At 32.8% G+C, this 22,429-nt stretch overlaps 1 protein-coding gene across 1 annotated transcript; it reads left to right on the forward strand.

The window, feature by feature from the left end:
• The first annotated feature begins 9,658 nt into the window (after positions 1-9,658).
• On the forward strand, positions 9,659-11,700 carry LOC134716921 (uncharacterized). The gene is made up of 3 exons (XM_063579940.1): positions 9,659-10,133; positions 10,242-10,690; positions 10,909-11,700. Exons 1-3 carry the CDS (start codon positions 9,659-9,661, stop codon positions 11,647-11,649), a joined length of 1,665 nt encoding a protein of 554 aa, XP_063436010.1. The 3' UTR covers positions 11,650-11,700.
• The last annotated feature ends 10,729 nt before the right edge of the window (positions 11,701-22,429 follow it).

Consider the following 22,429-nt stretch of genomic DNA (forward strand, 5'->3'; position numbering starts at 1 on the left):
TTATAGAAATCGAAAAATTGAGAAATTGAGAAAAAGTTAAATTGCGAAATTGGGAAATATATTATATCGGGAATTCGAGAAATCGAGAAAATCAACGACGGTCTTCTCCGCTTCAAGATATCTTGTTCTAGTTAAAGTTTTCCTTGATGGATTTTGAAAAAAAATATAGTTGACCCCTTGTTTCCATGTTACAACGTTTAAGCAGTGATTGGTGAATACAAAATTCAAGTAGAACACCACATTGGTGATTTGAAATGATACAAAGTATTGGGTACATTATGGAGACATCTAAGGCCAAAACTAACAGACATGGGCCGCCCTTGTCAACCGACAAAATCATTGTTTAATTAAATATCAACTTCAATAAAGCATGATTTGTTCTTTTCATTTTCAAAATTCAACCAGGACAGCTAAAAGCTAAACGTCTTAAAGATGAAATGTGACTTAAAGTCCAACATTTTCTATATGATAAGTTAAAAAAAACCCATGTCATTTGGACTTTGTATATAGGAAAGTTTTATGATTGTCTACTACCACATCATTAGCAATACATTAGAACACGATTTTGTGCTTTGTAATGAGTTCAGAACGTCATTAAAATCTAGCAGTTTATTATATATACGCATGTTATTTGGACTTCTTTTTTTGTGAATTGGAAAATATCAAGGAACGAAGCTTCAAGTTCACGAAGGAACACACCTTAATATATCAGTATTTGGTCGATATTTGTTAAACGTACGGCAGAAAATATTACATGAATATTTCAGACGATAACATTTAATATGATAGAAATAAAGTAGAAATGCAATGTAAAGAGTTCGTTTATGTATTTTGGCTCTGGGAAATTTTTAGAATATGAAAATTGTGCTATAAAATTGTTTTTAGAAGCCGTTATGCTGACGGGAAAAAAGCATTATAGACCTTTTTTGTTTGACAGTCCGAATTTTTACATTCACACGGTACGTTCATAGGACCAGAAATTATTGTAAGGATTTTTACAAATATTTTACCCTCAAACTTTTCAATTGGATTTTGTGAAAAAATGTGGTAAAACGCATATGATTTTCACTTTAACTCTTGATTAATAAATGTCAATGGTTTCAGAAAAGAAATCACTCAAAAAGAAATTCTACTTTCGACCAATTTTATTTTGTTTGTGATTTGTTGAACTCTTTTGCAATATTTTGTATCAAATTGATTCAGACTGTTGCCAATTAACACAAAAAATAGAACTGTAACAATCAGAAATCAAACCCAAGGAAGATATTTGCACAAGCAACACACATTTGTAAGATAGCAAGGGGAAAATAATACTAAGTTTTTTTTTCAACTGTGTACTGCTAGTTACACTATTATAGAAAGATTGATTCGGATTTTACCGCACTGGTTACATCAAGACGGGCTTCAAAGTTATTGTGAAACTGCCTATTCTAGAGGTGGCGTGAATCAGATGTGGATACTTAAAAATTCCAAAGATCTTTTAGAGTACATAAAATCTAACTCTCTTTTATTTTGTAACAGTATTAAAACATTTGACTTTTCTACTCTTTAAACAAGTATTCCACATTCCAAACTAAAAGACAAAGTAAAAGAGTTTGTTTTACTTTGCTTCATAAAAAATAATGGCCAACGTAGATACAAGTATCTTGTCTTAGGGAGGGATAAATCCTACTTTGTAAAGAATCACTCTGATTCTAACAAAAAATTCTCTGAAACCGATATTATCAAGATGCTTGATTTCTTGATTGACAACATATTTTCTACGTTCGGAGGACGTGTTTTTCAACAGACTGTCGGCATCTCAATGGGAACAAACTGTGCCCCTCTACTTGCTGACTTGTTTCTTTATTATTATGAGGCTGACTTCATGCAGGAACTTCTTAGGAAGAAAGATAAGAAGTTAACAATATCCTTTAACTCTACTTTCCGCTATATAGATGACGTTCTTTCACTAAACCATTCAAAATTTGGTGACTATGTGGAACGCATCTTTCCCATCGAATTGGAGATACAGGATACTACAGATACAGTTAAGTCGGCTTCATATCTTGACTTACATCTAGAATTTGACAATGAGGGTCGGTTGAAGACAAAACTTTACGACAAAACAGATGATTTCAGCTTTCCAATTGTGAACTTTCCATTTCTAAGTAGCAACATTCCAGCAGCACCTGCATACGGGGTATATATCTCCCAATTGATACGATATTCCCGTGCTTGCATTTCCTATCATGATATTCTTGATAGAGGGTAACTGCTCAAAAGGAAGCTATTAAACCAAGAGTTCAAAATGGTGAAGTTGAAATCATCCCTTCGTAAATTTTACGGACGACATCACGAGTTGGTTGACCGCTATGGAATAACCGTTTCACAAATGATATCGGATATGTTCCTTACGTCGTAACTACAATCCCTTCCCTCTCATGAATGTGACCTACCGAATTAGACTATTTACCGGATGTGTAATCACATACGCAACACGACGGGTGCCACATGTGGAGCAGGATCTGCTTACCCTTCCGGAGCACCTGAGATCACCCCTAGTTTTTGGTGGGGTTCGTGTTGTTTATTCTTTAGTTTTGTATGTTGTGTCATGTGTACTATTGTTTTTCGGTTTGTCTTTTTCATTTATAGCCATGGCGTTTTCAGTTTGTTTGAGATTTATGAGTTTGACTGTCCCTTTGGTATCTTTCGTCCCTCTTCTTTTACAATGTATAAATCCTCAACAGAAAGTTCCTTATCAAATAGCAAAATTAAAAGCCACTACACGTAAATCAGGGTGAATAATGAGTTCATTCAAACTAGGTATTGTTCCTGGTTTTTTTCTTCAAAAGGAAGACCTATTGTTTTGAAAGGAATTAAATGAATATATATACACTGACGTTAAGATAAATTATTTGACATCTAACAATAAATCCATTGGTTATGAACTGATTGATATTTTAGTTTTAGAGACACGATCTGTATAAGTTGTTTTTGGCTTTGAACTAGCGTTCAGTAACTACAAGTACTCTCAGATTTGTATTTAGTATCTTTGATGTGTTTGTTAGTTGTGTTTTTGCTTTGTATGGATATAATGAGTTTTATAGATTTTTAGTATGTTGTACTGTTTAAATACTGTGGATTCATTAATATTCGTTGGATACCAATTTTCGTGGGTTTCGTGGGTACAGGGAAACAACGAATTGAAATTTTCGACGAAATGCAAATTTTCTAAAGAAATGCATGTGAATTTTGTCAAAACCACGAATTTAAATACCCATGAATATGCAAGTTTTCCTGTATCCATGAAAATTGGTACCCACGAAAATAAATAAATCCACAGTTCTGTTTCACATAGAGTTTGGCGCTGCTGGAGGGGATATCTGTATATTGTTTGCTTATAAATTTGTGGTTTAAAAAACTTCAATATCAGTTGAAATTCAAGAGTGTCATATCTTTATTTCCTAGTCTATGTGTGGTTATAACTTCGTTCCTTTCGGTTACATCCCCTCTGCAACGTATACATTAGGTTCTATTATTTTATTAACTGATTAATTTTCAAACGTATTTGTCTTCACTGAAGATATATTAATTGTTTAAATTTTCATCAGATCTGGTGAAATCATTTATGAAATGTGGTCTCCGTTTCATTCCACATTACGATGTGGATTAGGTTGTGTTTTTTTTCTAAAACATTTTTGACATCACTGAATGTACTTCTGAATTAATTTGTATTATGTTGTAGAATTCAATCGCATTTAAAGATATTATTCATATTTTTAAATATACATGATTAATTTATATGAAATAATTAATTAAACATTAAGTTTTGCTGTCTTTCGTATAACTGTTTGTTTAAATATTTCTGTATCGTTCATTATTTTCTTTCAAGTTTTCGATGCAATATTTTTTTTTGCTGTTTGTAGCATCATATGTTAAATAACCTGTCCAGAAACTGGCACTCAAATCTTAACCATCAGATCGCCGTAATGTTTGATTGATAGCCCCTTACGTCATTTTGTTACACCTCACGTTAATGACCTTTACATTTACTGAAATTTACACCGTTGAAGAACATAAGTGCCTGTGTTGGATACCAATTAAAAATAGATGCAGATCAAGGACGAGGTCGTCTTTTTTAATCGGCAATGGAACACAGTTAATGCTATAAAGCCAAAGATCAGCTGACATTCAGTACTTCGGTACCGACGTAGATATACGGAGATTGTTATCTAATGAATTTGTGGTTATACAATTTTGCAATTAAATTGTATCTCCCTTCTGTATAGCATTGATGCCTTGTCCTAAATCGTCTTTTCGTTTAAAATCAAGATTTCAAATAGGTTGTTGTTTGATATTTGACTTTTTTAAACGTCCTGTACATCGTAGAAGATCATGCATCAATTGTTGATATTCGAATTTTATTAAATAGTTCATAACATTTGGCACTGTTTAATTACACTTTGAGAGTGGTATTTAAAAAACAAATTTAAATGTTGTGTTATAAATTATAAAATAACAAAACTACCAAACTCCAAGAAAAATTCAAAACGGAAAGTCCCATATCAAATGGCAAAATTAAAAGCTCAAACACTTTAAACAAATGCAAAAGAATAGCCTTATTCTTGATTTGATACAGGCACTTTCTTATGTAGGAAATGGAAATCTGTTGAATAACGTACAAACTACACATTTGTTGAATCAATTTATAACATTTGGCACCGTTTAATTGAACTTCATGGTGTGTGCATTAACTTTTTTTTAATTCATATTTTGTATTTGTTTTAAACATCACTAATTATACATGTATTGTCAATACTTACATCTGCTGAATCAATTTATAAGATTTGGTTCCGTTGAATTTCACTTCAATGTATGCATTCGGTGTATTTAACTTTGTAAACGTTTAGAGCATAATGAACATACATTAGTCGTAAAAATGCGTATCTGGTGTTTTCTATGTGTTGTCGTGTGTACTATTGTTTGTCTGTTTGTCCTTTTAATTTTTAGTCATGACGTTGTCAGTTTACTTTCGATTTATTAGTTTGACTGTCCATCTGGTATCTTTCGTCCCTCTTTTTTTTTTTAACAATTAATGTATATCCATTGATGCCAAAAACGATAAAAAAAATCTTAAGCATGTCTTAAAGTGCAATTATACTGTACCAAATTTTATAAATTTATTCATCAGAAGCATATTTCAACATTTAAATTATCCCAAGTCATGCCAAAAACTTAAGTAATAGGAAAAAAACTACTGCCTTCATGCTGAAATGTTATATCTAGTGATCCACAAAACCAATGAAAATGAAACAATTGAAAATAGCTCATGCACACGTTGAAAAGCATGCATAACCGAAAGTAACAAAAAGCAATAACTAATAAATCTAAGATGAAGGGAACAAAAACATGCATTCGTTAATTAAAAATCATGTCCAGTCTATAACAACAAATTTCAATAAAACAATACCCACATCTTCCTCGCAGCATAGAACATGTAAACTATTTGGATATTGATACTGAATTCAACAGTGACATTTCTGTGTGATCTCAGCATATACATGTAGGACTCAAATATATGGTGGGTTCCAAATCTATGGCAGATTCCTAATCTATCGTAAATATGACGTCATGCCATTCCTAATATATGGCAAGTTTTGTTATTTCCTAATATATGGCGGATTTTTGTTGTTTCCAAATTTATGACAAATGTTGTGCAAATGGAAAGCACTGCAGTACATAAACGACAAATTACTTGTCCTAAACAAGTTGAACTTTACGACATCGGGATCATGTCTTTAAACATTTGTGAAATAAACATTGATTTCCATAATGGTCAACCCAACAATTTCGTAAATGATGAATTCAAACCTGAAAGATTGAAATGATGCGCCACATAAAAATAGAAAATAAAACATCTGTGCATGGTACCTGTTTACAGGGGTGAATCCAGCCATTTAAGAAAGAGGAGGGGGGGGGGGGTGTTCCAACCCAGGACAAAAGGGTGTTCCAACCACATGTCCCCATTCAAAAATGCATTGATCGTCCCCAAAAAAGGGGAGGTTCTAACCCCCGGACCCCCTGGATCCGCCACTGTGTTTAGCCCATTCATTAAACCAACTAGTAAGTACTTTAAAAAATAAAAAGGCAGGTTTTTATAAATATCAAAAAGAAAAAGAAAATTGAACAGTTTAAATTTTCACATAATGTTATTTCATCGTTAAAACTATTTATTTTACCTTTGGTGACAATTTAAATCATAAAGGTATCTGGTAATTTTTTGATCTTTCACTTTATAAACTTTTCCAGCTGTAAACCATTTATTATATCTCCTTTTTTTTTAAATATCCGGTACTGAAAACAGCCGCAGTGTCATTATTCATCGATAGCGTCGGCAGGTACAGCACATTTTGCCTCTCTTTCGAATAAAAGATGACATTATGGCTTTTTATAAACCATCCTTAAATTGTTGTGGACGGAATACCTTCATTTGGAATTGTGTTCAAATCAATGGGTTCCGCCATCGTTAGCGGCGACGACGATGTAATATGGCGTTACTGGTATTCAATTGTGACGTTATGAAAAATATCTGCCATAGATTTGGAGAAAACAAAAATCTGCCATAGATTTGAGTTGTTTGGCATTTGTAACGTCACATTTGCCATAGATTAGGAATCTGCCATATATTTGAGTCCTACATATATAACTTAATTGGCTCTATGATAGAAAAAAATCAAAAACAAAGTGACTGTTTGAAATTAAAGAAGAATTATGAATACAGTTGTGAAATAAAACACAATCCGACACAAAGATAACGCTGCCTTCTAACTGTTTCAAATATTTTTTTTTAAGTTCAAGCTGTCAGAAAAAAATCTTTATAGTAAAAAACAAATGTCAGTTAGTCATACACTTTTTAATTGAAAGATATTTTGTGAAAAGAATCGTAGATGCTAAGAAATATTAAAACATGCGAAACTCATGTCTAATATATATTAAAATTTATTGACGTTTTATCATAAACACTATTCTATAGCTGTCAACAGAAGAAGACTGTATCCTATGGATCTGCATCAAATCGCTTTAAACAACAACAAAAATACAAATAATACATATTTTGAAGTACAATTATAACAGAAAAGGACCGAAAGTATGACCACACTAGGACAGGAAATCAAAGCTATTCTTGGAAGAGATGCTTTCCATAATTTTAAATGATTCATAACAACCAGTTTAAGAAAACATCCATGTATCCAAGCCAGTACCGAAGTACTCATTATTTTTTTCAGCATAAACGCTGTTCTATTGCCGATCAAAAAAATATGACCTTGTCCTTGATCTGCATCTGGCAAACAGAGACATAAATGTTCTGCAATGGTGTAAATTTCAGTAAATGAAAAGGTCATGGTGTGAGGTGACGTAAGGTTATCAGTCTAACCTTGGCGATCTGACATTGAGATACAAGTTCCAGTTTCTGGACAGCTTACACATTATCAATGCTTCAAACAAAATAACAAATGTGTAAATAGCAAAACCAGAAACTAAGAAACCAGAAATCAGAAACAAGAAACAAGAAACAAGAAACAAGAAATTAAAAATTATCTAATATTGAATATGTTTCTAATAACTAATTATAATTGACCTGATATAAATAAACATGTATAACTGATAAGGACTCTGATCTTTATGCACCTGCTGTAGCTGAAAACCTTATCAATTGTAATAAAACTTAATTATATACAAAAAAGTGTCAGTTCAGTGTTGGATTTTTAATTGTGTTGAAAATTTGACATTGTTTATAGATGTTTTAATCGTGTGTTTACTTTATAGTAAAGAGTTGCTGATGTAAAACTATTATAAAGTGTCAGTTCAGTGTTAGACCACAAACATAACTTGGTACAGATTTTTATTTGTGTTGAAAGGTTGACATTTTTTATACATCTTTTAAAAGTGTGTGGTTGCTGATGTAAAACAATTATAAAGTTTAAGAAATATCACCTCTGAATTTGATTTATGATTTCCTTTCTTTCCTTTTTTTCATTGTTTTAATAAGTAAATCTCATAATCATCTGTTCAACCAGTCGAACCAAACTTAAAATTTAGGAACTATGTCTAAAAAAGTTTTCCTGAAGAAGACCTATGCTGATGCAATGAAAGGTATGTAGATTTCTATTCTTAATTCTACTACATAAATAATATACATTTTTACCCCAAGAAAATAACTAATCTGTTTTTTTTAATCACTACCCTATATTTAAATCAAATAGGCCCAGGACCAATCCAGTATCCTTCGAAATTAATTTCATTTACAAAGTATTATGTGCATAGATTAAGAGTAATTAAGAGCTGGTATACTCAATGTATGACAAATATTTCTTGTTTTGGAATACATTTTTTCGGCATTTATTTTTATACTTTTTTAAGAAACACTTGCTTGTAGTATAATTATTGTGTGTGTATTTTTAGAAAAGAAACATAGAGCCGGGACTGTGTTCTTAATACTATAAGAGTTGTTTCTGTTACGGTCATGTAGATCTAAGCCTATCCTCATCAGGTATCCCTGGCCTAAACATTTTTGTTTTGTAATATTAAGAATGGTTCGAATGGTGCAAATGTATCCCCTTGAATCAACAGACTTTCAGTTGAAATCCCCACACTTCTTTCTGGAGAAAAGATAAAATAGTGAATGACATGCCAATTTACTTTGAATTCTGATAAAGGTACATGAGTTTCAATCTTGAATTTATAGGTCTAGAAGAAGAAAACTCATTTGAGGATGGTTCTCCAGGTGAAAGTGTAATAAATCCACAGTTATGTATTTTCAAGTATACAAATATAAAAGCCAAAGATTCCAATGAACCAACATTCCCATGGAGAGAAGAAAAAAAGCGACTCAGAAAAGCAGACCACCAATGAAAGTTGAGGAAGATTTAGAAGAAGTAATAGAAATTATGTCTTCCCCAGAGAAGTCACCATTTAAAAAACATAATGATTCCGTGCAAATGCATTTGAATAGGTCAAAGATAAGACGACAAATAATTCCCTTATGTGATGATCAAGATAGCGACAGCTCAAATGATGATAATAAAGATGTGGTTATACATGTACTATCGTCAGACACAGACTCTCTTCCAAGTCTCTATGATCCAGCTCTTCAAAAAGAAAAAGATGTTGATACAGATTTTGAAATGGAAGACGAGGAAGATGAGGAAGAGGAGGAAGAACTCGAGTTTAAAAAATTCCAAGGACAGATGCATTTCGACCTGTATCAGGCATTTACATCTATTAACCGTGGACTCACTGCAGACGAGATCCTAAATGTTCTTTTAAGCCCCCATGGATTCAGCATTTGTGAAACAGTTCCACAATATGTGCAGACGCCATCGGGCTTTCTTTTGGACACTAGAAAGCTAAAAGATGCAAAAGATGTACGTGCCGATGGAAATGGTGCATGGAAGGCACAAACAAAACCAAAAAAAAATACAAAATCAATTCAAAAGGAAAAGCACATATTGCCAGAGATGCTTTGAACTCAGGATCTGACAACATTTATGAGATTATTAGATCATATTCTACACACAAAGAAACATCTAATTTCCGACGCTTGATTATTGTAGTAAATGGCTCTCCGTTTATCATACTGCAGTACTATTTTATTGGGCCAACTGTTCCTGTGCTCATGAAGCCTCATGGAAATTCAAAGCAAAAAACTGCACCTGTGTACCGTAGAGTTGCACCGAGTTCATTACAAAGGATGACAAATATGGCAAATTCATCTAGGTATTCAACCAAATCAGTAATCAAAAATTTTATTGAGGAAGAAGGTGGAATAGAAAATATTCATGCACAGGATATCCCAAGAAATGAGCAACAAATAAGGAATTTGAAACGAAAAATGAAAGATGATGATACAGATGAAATAAATGAAATTCTACATGAATTTGATGTTCAACGCGACAATTTTATCAGGAAAATAGACATCCGACCAGACTTTATAGTTGTTTTAGCGTCTGACCAACAACTAAAAGACTTAAATCGCTTTTGTACAAGACATCCATGCTCTATATTAGGAATTGATCATACGTTTCATTTTGGCGAATTTGATGTTACCGTGACAACGTATCGAAATCCCATGTTACAGGATATTACTCCAGGTAAAAAAAATGTTAAATACTAGCCCTGTGTTTGTTGGACCAGTTTGTGTACATAAAAAAAAGACACACAGACTTATTTTACATTTTTTTCAACCTTAATTGCAAAAGAAAAAGAACTAAGAAACATGAAAGCTATGGGCACTGATGGTGAAGTTGCCTTGGCAAATGCCTCACTAATGGCATTTGAAAGTGCTACTCAACTCAGGTGTTTTAATCACATTCAAAGGAATATTAAGAACAAGCTTCAAGAAATTGGTGTGTCAAAAGAGAATAAAAAGATAGTTATTTCAGACATTTTTGGATCATTAGCTGATACTGCACTTAGATATGCTGGACTGGTAGACTGCCTAACAAACATAGAATTTGACCAAAAATTAGAAACATTACAAGAAAAATGGGACACCTTATCTCCTAATTTTTATATGTGGTTCAAGAGACATTATGCAGATAATTTCAAATCACATGTCATCCAGTCTGTAAGGAATGTGGCTGGGCTTTCAAGATCTGAGTGCTACACAACAAATGATAATGAAAGCATGAATAGTGCCTTACAGAAGGTATGCGGAAAGAACAAGACACTTCCATCATTTCTATAGAACTGAAGGATTTCATAAAAACTCAGGAGAATCAAATTTCGTTGGCAATTGTTCAACAAGGACATCTAAGATTGAAAGAAAAATTCCAAAATCTTGAAGTTCCAATATCTACATGGGCAACATGGGATCCATCAGAGAGAGAAAAACACATTTCAAAAGTTAACAATTATATTGCAAAGGCAAAGGAAAGTTGTAGCCGTATATATACTCCTTTGGAGGTAACAAATGGTCTTAGTTCCTCACCAGACTCATGTGGTATTACAGATGTCCAGGAAAATATTATTAAGGACATTTGGGAAAAAGCAGAAAGATTATTACAAAAGGAATTCTCCATTGTTTTTATCCCTGAGTACCCAGATGCCAGAAGAGTAAGTAGTTTGTCCAATCCTAAAACATGCCATTTTGTGGAAATTTGTAGGAAGACAGGAAATATCAAGTGTGAATGTCATTTGAATAAACTTCACAAAATTTGCCATCATGTACTAGCGGTTGCAGAGAATGCTGGAGTATCGGATGATTATTTACAATGGAGACAAAAGAAGAAAACAACTCCCTCTCTATCACTAGCAGTAAATACCACTTTGCCAAAATCAGCTGGGCGAAAACCAAATGAAAAGAGAGGGTGGGCCAAGAAGAAAGCTACATGTACCAAACCATCCGACCTTTCAGTCATTGAACCTTTCCAAGTGGACACTGAGAACAATTATATATTCCGATTTTTAAAAAATACCAGGATAATGGTGTGTTATGGTTGTGGAAAAAGATTTCGTTCATCAACTGCAGAAGTTCCTAATCCTCCATTTGACATAGTTCTTGCCAAAAATAGGAGTATAGGAATTATGTCAACGAACTTGGCCAGCTTAAACTGTCACTCAGGCGGGAATTTGTCCATTACCATATTAACACACAGTGTATTTTGAAAAAAAGATCTATTGTTCGATGGACAGAAAATTCTAGTTACACATAATGTAACAACAAGACTGAGTACAGAACATCGTGAGTTCATTCAGGAGAGATTAGGTCTACAACTGTAAATCACTAATAATGTACCATGAAGGAAATACAGCGTTTTAATTCTGAGCTATATGGTTATTTGTAAACTCTTCACATTGTACAAATCATGTTAACTAAGTGTTTTGTAAATTAGGATAAAATACCCTTATTTCTGTTGATTTTTCGCTTAACCCTAATGGTCACATTGACATTTGAATCATCTCTTCACTATTTTTTTTTCATTTTTGTGAATATGTACATATGCTTGAATTATAGTCATTTTATACACAGTTGAAAATTGTGTCATTTTTATACGCATGTTTACAGGACGTATAATGGTATACCATTGTCCGTCTGTCCTTCCGTCCGTCCATCTGTCCGTCTGTCTGTCGTCAACATGTCAGACATTAACTCAAAAATGCTTTTACCAATTTGCAAGAAACTTTGGTGAATTGTTTATATCTATTGACGTAAGCTCCCTTTCAATTTTTATAGATTTTAAATTTTATATTTCCTAGTTATGGGATTTTATTCATAAAAAGGGGTGATTTTCTAGTTTTCAGACAATACCTTTATTGCTTTGAGCAGTTTTCATTAAACTTTGGTGCCTGGTTAATATCTATTAAGATAACCTCCCTTTAATTATTCATAAATTTCTGATATGACATTTAGAAGTTATTGAACCTTATTTTTAGAAAATGTGACGGGCGTATCATGCGCTCATGGCGCAGCTGTTTATTCTTTTTTTACTCATTTTTACATAGAAACTATGAACAGTGTAACTGATTTTTTTTTTTCCAATTTCACTTGTGGTATTCTGATCACTATTTATCTAAATGATTAAAAAACATGACTCAATTTGTACTCAAAATGCCACTTGAAAGATATTTTTACAGCCAGAATATAAAACAATATTAAAACATCTATAATCAATGTCATCCTTTCAATGTAACAAGTTAAGTATGCAGTCCAACACTGAACTGACACTTTTTTGTATATACGTTTTGTTTCATCTGATAAGGTTTTCAGCTACAGCAGATGCATACAGAACAGTCCTTATCAGTTTAATATAAATGTGTAATTATATTATGTCAATTATATTTAGTTATTAAAAAAATAATATTCAACATTACATATTTTTTATATTTTTTGTTTCTTGTTTCTGGTTTCTTGTTTCTGATTTCTGGTTTCCTGGTTTCTGGTTTTGCTATTTAAAAATAATATTCAACATTACATATTTTTTATATTTTTTGTTTCTTGTTTCTGGTTTCTGGTTTCTGATTTCTGGTTTCTTGGTTTCTGGTTTTGCTATTTACACATGTGTATATACAAAAAAGTGTCAGTTCAGTGTTGGACTGCATACTTAACTTGTTACATTGAAAGGATGACATTGATTATAGATGTTTTAATATTGTTTTATATTCTGGCTGTAAAAATATCTTTCAAGTGGCATTTTGAGTACAAATTGAGTCATGTTTTTTAATCATTTAGATAAATAGTGATCAGAATACCACAAGTGAAATTGGAAAAAAAAATCAGTTACACTGTTCATAGTTTCTATGTAAAAATGAGTAAAAAAAGAATAAACAGCTGCGCCATGAGCGCATGATACGCCCGTCACATTTTCTAAAAATAAGGTTCAATAACTTCTAAATGTCATATCAGAAATTTATGAATAATTAAAGGGAGGTTATCTTAATAGATATTAACCAGGCACCAAAGTTTAATGAAAACTGCTCAAAGCAATAAAGGTATTGTCTGAAAACTAGAAAATCACCCCTTTTTATGAATAAAATCCCATAACTAGGAAATATAAAATTTAAAATCTATAAAAATTGAAAGGGAGCTTACGTCAATAGATATAAACAATTCACCAAAGTTTCTTGCAAATTGGTAAAAGCATTTTTGAGTTAATGTCTGACATGTTGACGACAGACAGACGGACAGATGGACGGACGGAAGGACAGACGGACAATGGTATACCATTATACGTCCTGTAAACATGCGTATAAAAATGACACAATTTTCAACTGTGTATAAAATGACTATAATTCAAGCATATGTACATATTCACAAAAATGAAAAAAAAATAGTGAAGAGATGATTCAAATGTCAATGTGACCATTAGGGTTAAGCGAAAAATCAACAGAAATAAGGGTATTTTATCCTAATTTACAAAACACTTAGTTAACATGATTTGTACAATGTGAAGAGTTTACAAATAACCATATAGCTCAGAATTAAAACGCTGTATTTCCTTCATGGTACATTATTAGTGATTTACAGTTGTAGACCTAATCTCTCCTGAATGAACTCACGATGTTCTGTACTCAGTCTTGTTGTTACATTATGTGTAACTAGAATTTTCTGTCCATCGAACAATAGATCTTTTTTTCAAAATACACTGTGTGTTAATATGGTAATGGACAAATTCCCGCCTGAGTGACAGTTTAAGCTGGCCAAGTTCGTTGACATAATTCCTATACTCCTATTTTTGGCAAGAACTATGTCAAATGGAGGATTAGGAACTTCTGCAGTTGATGAACGAAATCTTTTTCCACAACCATAACACACCATTATCCTGGTATTTTTTAAAAATCGGAATATATAATTGTTCTCAGTGTCCACTTGGAAAGGTTCAATGACTGAAAGGTCGGATGGTTTGGTACATGTAGCTTTCTTCTTGGCCCACCCTCTCTTTTCATTTGGTTTTCGCCCAGCTGATTTTGGCAAAGTGGTATTTACTGCTAGTGATAGAGAGGGAGTTGTTTTCTTCTTTTGTATCCATTGTAAATAATCATCCGATACTCCAGCATTCTCTGCAACCGCTAGTACATGATGGCAAATTTTGTGAAGTTTATTCAAATGACATTCACACTTGATATTTCCTGTCTTCCTACAAATTTCCACAAAATGGCATGTTTTAGGATTGGACAAACTACTTACTCTTCTGGCATCTGGGTACTCAGGGATAAAAACAATGGAGAATTCCTTTTGTAATAATCTTTCTGCTTTTTCCCAAATGTCCTTAATAATATTTTCCTGGACATCTGTAATACCACATGAGTCTGGTGAGGAACTAAGACCATTTGTTACCTCCAAAGGAGTATATATACGGCTACAACTTTCCTTTGCCTTTGCAATATAATTGTTAACTTTTGAAATGTGTTTTTCTCTCTCTGATGGATCCCATGTTGCCCATGTAGATATTGGAACTTCAAGATTTTGGAATTTTTCTTTCAATCTTAGATGTCCTTGTTGAACAATTGCCAACGAAATTTGATTCTCCTGAGTTTTTATGAAATCCTTCAGTTCCTTAAGAAATGATGGAAGTGTCTTGTTCTTTCCGCATACCTTCTGTAAGGCACTATTCATGCTTTCATTATCATTTGTTGTGTAGCACTCAGATCTTGAAAGCCCAGCCACATTCCTTACAGACTGGATGACATGTGATTTGAAATTATCTGCATAATGTCTCTTGAACCACATATAAAAATTAGGAGATAAGGTGTCCCATTTTTCTTGTAATGTTTCTAATTTTTGGTCAAATTCTATGTTTGTTAGGCAGTCTACCAGTCCAGCATATCTAAGTGCAGTATCAGCTAATGATCCAAAAACGTCTGAAATAACTATCTTTTTATTCTCTTTTGACACACCAATTTCTTGAAGCTTGTTCTTAATATTCCTTTGAATGTGATTAAAACACCTGAGTTGAGTAGCACTTTCAAATGCCATTAGTGAGGCATTTGCCAAGGCAACTTCACCATCAGTGCCCATAGCTTTCATGTTTCTTAGTTCTTTTTCTTTTGCAATTAAGGTTGAAAAAAATGTAAAATAAGTCTGTGTGTCTTTTTTTTATGTACACAAACTGGTCCAACAAACACAGGGCTAGTATTTAACATTTTTTTTACCTGGAGTAATATCCTGTAACATGGGATTTCGATACGTTGTCACGGTAACATCAAATTCACCAAAATGAAACGTATGATCAATTCCTAATATAGAGCATGGATGTCTTGTACAAAAGCGATTTAAGTCTTTTAGTTGTTGGTCAGACGCTAAAACAACTATAAAGTCTGGTCGGATGTCTATTTTCCTGATAAAATTGTCGCGTTGAACATCAAATTCATGTAGAATTTCAGTTATTTCATCTGTATCATCATCTTTCATTTTTCGTTTCAAATTCCTTATTTGTTGCTCATTTCTTGGGATATCCTGTGCATGAATATTTTCTATTCCACCTTCTTCCTCAATAAAATTTTTGATTACTGATTTGGTTGAATACCTAGATGAATTTGCCATATTTGTCATCCTTTGTAATGAACTCGGTGCAACTCTACGGTACACAGGTGCAGTTTTTTGCTTTGAATTTCCATGAGGCTTCATGAGCACAGGAACAGTTGGCCCAATAAAATAGTACTGCAGTATGATAAACGGAGAGCCATTTACTACAATAATCAAGCGTCGGAAATTAGATGTTTCTTTGTGTGTAGAATATGATCTAATAATCTCATAAATGTTGTCAGATCCTGAGTACAAAGCATCTCTGGCAATATGTGCTTTTCCTTTTGAATTGATTTTGTATTTTTTTTTGGTTTTGTTTGTGCCTTCCATGCACCATTTCCATCGGCACGTACATCTTTTGCATCTTTTAGCTTTCTAGTGTCCAAAAGAAAGCCCGATGGCGTCTGCACATATTGTGGAACTGTTTCACAAATGCTGAATCCATGGGGGCTTAAAAGAACATTTAGGATCTCGTCTGCAGTGAGTCCACGGTTAATAGATGTAAATGCCTGATACAGGTCGAAATGCATCTGTCCTTGGAATTTTTTAAACTCGAGTTCTTCCTCCTCTTCCTCATCTTCCTCGTCTTCCATTTCAAAATCTGTATCAACATCTTTTTCTTTTTGAAGAGCTGGATCATAGAGACTTGGAAGAGAGTCTGTGTCTGACGATAGTACATGTATAACCACATCTTTATTATCATCATTTGAGCTGTCGCTATCTTGATCATCACATAAGGGAATTATTTGTCGTCTTATCTTTGACCTATTCAAATGCATTTGCACGGAATCATTATGTTTTTTAAATGGTGACTTCTCTGGGGAAGACATAATTTCTATTACTTCTTCTAAATCTTCCTCAACTTTCATTGGTGGTCTGCTTTTCTGAGTTGCTTTTTTTCTTCTCTCCATGGGAATGTTGGTTCATTGGAATCTTTGGCTTTTATATTTGTATACTTGAAAATACATAACTGTGGATTTATTACACTTTCACCTGGAGAACCATCCTCAAATGAGTTTTCTTCTTCTAGACCTATAAATTCAAGATTGAAACTCATGTACCTTTATCAGAATTCAAAGTAAATTGGCATGTCATTCACTATTTTATCTTTTCTCCAGAAAGAAGTGTGGGGATTTCAACTGAAAGTCTGTTGATTCAAGGGGATACATTTGCACCATTCGAACCATTCTTAATATTACAAAACAAAAATGTTTAGGCCAGGGATACCTGATGAGGATAGGCTTAGATCTACATGACCGTAACAGAAACAACTCTTATAGTATTAAGAACACAGTCCCGGCTCTATGTTTCTTTTCTAAAAATACACACACAATAATTATACTACAAGCAAGTGTTTCTTAAAAAAGTATAAAAATAAATGCCGAAAAAATGTATTCCAAAACAAGAAAAATTTGTCATACATTGAGTATACCAGCTCTTAATTACTCTTAATCTATGCACATAATACTTTGTAAATGAAATTAATTTCGAAGGATACTGGATTGGTCCTGGGCCTATTTGATTTAAATATAGGGTAGTGATTAAAAAAAACAGATTAGTTATTTTCTTGGGGTAAAAATGTATATTATTTATGTAGTAGAATTAAGAATAGAAATCTACATACCTTTCATTGCATCAGCATAGGTCTTCTTCAGGAAAACTTTTTTAGACATAGTTCCTAAATTTTAAGTTTGGTTCGACTGGTTGAACAGATGATTATGAGATTTACTTATTAAAACAATGAAAAAAAGGAAAGAAAGGAAATCATAAATCAAATTCAGAGGTGATATTTCTTAAACTTTATAATTGTTTTACATCAGCAACCACACACTTTTAAAAGATGTATAAAAAATGTCAACCTTTCAACACAAATAAAAATCTGTACCAAGTTATGTTTGTGGTCTAACACTGAACTGACACTTTATAATAGTTTTACATCAGCAACTCTTTACTATAAAGTAAACACACGATTAAAACATCTATAAACAATGTCAAATTTTCAACACAATTAAAAATCCAACACTGAACTGACACTTTTTTGTATATAATTAAGTTTTATTACAATTGATAAGGTTTTCAGCTACAGCAGGTGCATAAAGATCAGAGTCCTTATCAGTTATACATGTTTATTTATATCAGGTCAATTATAATTAGTTATTAGAAACATATTCAATATTAGATAATTTTTAATTTCTTGTTTCTTGTTTCTTGTTTCTTGTTTCTGATTTCTGGTTTCTTAGTTTCTGGTTTTGCTATTTACACATTTGTTATTTTGTTTGAAGCATTGATAATGTGTAAGCTGTCCAGAAACTGGAACTTGTATCTCAATGTCAGATCGCCAAGGTTAGACTGATAACCTTACGTCACCTCACACCATGACCTTTTCATTTACTGAAATTTACACCATTGCAGAACATTTATGTCTCTGTTTGCCAGATGCAGATCAAGGACAAGGTCATATTTTTTTGATCGGCAATAGAACAGCGTTTATGCTGAAAAAAATAATGAGTACTTCGGTACTGGCTTGGATACATGGATGTTTTCTTAAACTGGTTGTTATGAATCATTTAAAATTATGGAAAGCATCTCTTCCAAGAATAGCTTTGATTTCCTGTCCTAGTGTGGTCATACTTTCGGTCCTTTTCTGTTATAATTGTACTTCAAAATATGTATTATTTGTATTTTTGTTGTTGTTTAAAGCGATTTGATGCAGATCCATAGGATACAGTCTTCTTCTGTTGACAGCTATAGAATAGTGTTTATGATAAAACGTCAATAAATTTTAATATATATTAGACATGAGTTTCGCATGTTTTAATATTTCTTAGCATCTACGATTCTTTTCACAAAATATCTTTCAATTAAAAAGTGTATGACTAACTGACATTTGTTTTTTACTATAAAGATTTTTTTCTGACAGCTTGAACTTAAAAAAAAATATTTGAAACAGTTAGAAGGCAGCGTTATCTTTGTGTCGGATTGTGTTTTATTTCACAACTGTATTCATAATTCTTCTTTAATTTCAAACAGTCACTTTGTTTTTGATTTTTTTCTATCATAGAGCCAATTAAGTTATATATGTAGGACTCAAATATATGGCAGATTCCTAATCTATGGCAAATGTGACGTTACAAATGCCAAACAACTCAAATCTATGGCAGATTTTTGTTTTCTCCAAATCTATGGCAGATATTTTTCATAACGTCACAATTGAATACCAGTAACGCCATATTACATCGTCGTCGCCGCTAACGATGGCGGAACCCATTGATTTGAACACAATTCCAAATGAAGGTATTCCGTCCACAACAATTTAAGGATGGTTTATAAAAAGCCATAATGTCATCTTTTATTCGAAAGAGAGGCAAAATGTGCTGTACCTGCCGACGCTATCGATGAATAATGACACTGCGGCTGTTTTCAGTACCGGACATTTAAAAAAAAGGAGATATAATAAATGGTTTACAGCTGGAAAAGTTTATAAAGTGAAAGATCAAAAAATTACCAGATACCTTTATGATTTAAATTGTCACCAAAGGTAAAATAAATAGTTTTAACGATGAAATAACATTATGTGAAAATTTAAACTGTTCAATTTTCTTTTTCTTTTTGATATTTATAAAAACCTGCCTTTTTATTTTTTAAAGGACTTACTAGATGGTTTAATGAATGGGCTAAACACAGTGGCGGATCCAGGGGGTCCGGGGGTTAGAACCTCCCCTTTTTTGGGGACGATCAATGCATTTTTGAATGGGGACATGTGGTTGGAACACCCTTTTGTCCTGGGTTGGAACACCCCCCCCCCTCCTCTTTCTTAAATGGCTGGATTCACCCCTGTAAACAGGTACCATGCACAGATGTTTTATTTTCTATTTTTATGTGGCGCATCATTTCAATCTTTCAGGTTTGAATTCATCATTTACGAAATTGTTGGGTTGACCATTATGGAAATCAATGTTCATTTCACAAATGTTTAAAGACATGATCCCGATGTCGTAAAGTTCAACTTGTTTAGGACAAGTAATTTGTCGTTTATGTACTGCAGTGCTTTCCATTTGCACAACATTTGTCATAAATTTGGAAACAACAAAAATCCGCCATATATTAGGAAATAACAAAACTTGCCATATATTAGGAATGGCATGACGTCATATTTACGATAGATTAGGAATCTGCCATAGATTTGGAACCCACCATATATTTGAGTCCTACATGTATATGCTGAGATCACACAGAAATGTCACTGTTGAATTCAGTATCAATATCCAAATAGTTTACATGTTCTATGCTGCGAGGAAGATGTGGGTATTGTTTTATTGAAATTTGTTGTTATAGACTGGACATGATTTTTAATTAACGAATGCATGTTTTTGTTCCCTTCATCTTAGATTTATTAGTTATTGCTTTTTGTTCCTTTCGGTTATGCATGCTTTTCAACGTGTGCATGAGCTATTTTCAATTGTTTCATTTTCATTGGTTTTGTGGATCACTAGATATAACATTTCAGCATGAAGGCAGTAGTTTTTTTCCTATTACTTAAGTTTTTGGCATGACTTGGGATAATTTAAATGTTGAAATATGCTTCTGATGAATAAATTTATAAAATTTGGTACAGTATAATTGCACTTTAAGACATGCTTAAGATTTTTTTTATCGTTTTTGGCATCAATGGATATACATTAATTGTTAAAAAAAAAAGAGGGACGAAAGATACCAGATGGACAGTCAAACTAATAAATCGAAAGTAAACTGACAACGTCATGACTAAAAATTAAAAGGACAAACAGACAAACAATAGTACACACGACAACACATAGAAAACTGGAGAATAAACAACACAAACCCCACCAAAACATAGGGATGATCGCAAGTGCACCGGAAGGGTAAGCATATCCTCCTCCATATGTGGCACCCGTCGTGTTGCTTATGAGATATCAAATCCGGTAAATAGTTTGATTTGGTATGTCACATTTATGAAAGGGAAGGAGATTGTAGTTACGACGTCAGGAACATATCTGATATCATTTGTAAAATGCTCATCTGAAGGATAAAAACATAAAATTTGGAACCTTAAACTAAGATAAAAAAAATATAAAAAAGATATCCACGAATATGCATTTTTAAATTTCATAATAAATATGAATCTAAATTATTTATTTTGAAAATATTTGTAAATTTATATTACATATTGTTCATATTCAATTTGCAACAAATATAGAGTAATCGTGATAAATTCCGCTAAAGATTAATACCAATACTTGTAACTTCATTGCAAATATTTCGGATGAAGAATATTTCACCGAATGGTGATCGCAGTTAAATTGGAAAATGAACTTGATACACAATTAGTAGCGCGTAGACGTAAAAAAAAAATTGATGGAGCAAATGAGAAAATTCCAGGATGGAAAAGTTAACGGACTTTCATTTCTCAAAGCAATTGGCTTCAAATTTAGACTCGCACCGACCTGTAAAGTCATGTACTATCAAAATTTTAACTTTTTATATTTTGTATGATTTAAATAAAGGCAACAGTAGTATACCTCTGTTCGAAAGTCATAAATCAATTGAGAGAAAACAAATTCTGGTTACAAACTGAAACTCAGGAAACACATTAACTATAAGGGGATAACAAAGAAACAACAGAAACACCTCCTCGGCAGTGAGTAGGAGACAAAGACTATCGGAGTGAGTATTATTTTGTTACTTTTAAATAATGAATAAGTATTACTATGTCTACCTGAGTTTACCTGTCAAATAAATGCGCGGAAATGGCACAAACAAATGCGCACAAACATAATGATTTTTGCGTGTAAATATAATGCATTGTGATGAATCAATTTATAACATTTGAATTATTAATTAAAACAATAATCTTATTTGCCGCTTTTTTAAGTCTTTGGTGTAACTATCATTTGCAATATATAAACTGTCCAGAAACTGGAACATGTATCGTAACATCAGATCGCCGTTTGATTGATAGCCGCCTTACGTCATTTTGTTCACCTCATGTTAATGACCTTTTCCTTTACTGATATGTATACGGTTGTTAAAAATATAGATGGAGATCAAGGACGAGGTCATTTTTTTTTATCTGCAGCAAAACAGTGTAAGTGCTTAACAAAATTAAAATCAAATACATCCAGTACTTCGGTACTTTAGATACATGATTTGTGTATGATGTTTTGGCTTTGACCTAGCGTTCAGTAACTGCGAGTACTCTCATATCTGTTCTTAGTGTGTTTTTGTTAGTTGCTTTTGTACTTAGTTTTGATATGATGAGTTTCATAGTTTTTTCTTATGTTGTGCTGTTAAAATACTGTTCAAGAAAGAGTTTGGCGCCCTCAATCATGTTTAATCCCGCAACAATCTGCATATACCTTTCCCTTGCAAATCAGGAGCCTATAATTCAATTGTTGTCCTTTT

This window comes from Mytilus trossulus, chromosome 4 (assembly GCF_036588685.1).
Source record: "Mytilus trossulus isolate FHL-02 chromosome 4, PNRI_Mtr1.1.1.hap1, whole genome shotgun sequence".
NCBI lineage: Eukaryota > Metazoa > Mollusca > Bivalvia > Mytilida > Mytilidae > Mytilus > Mytilus trossulus.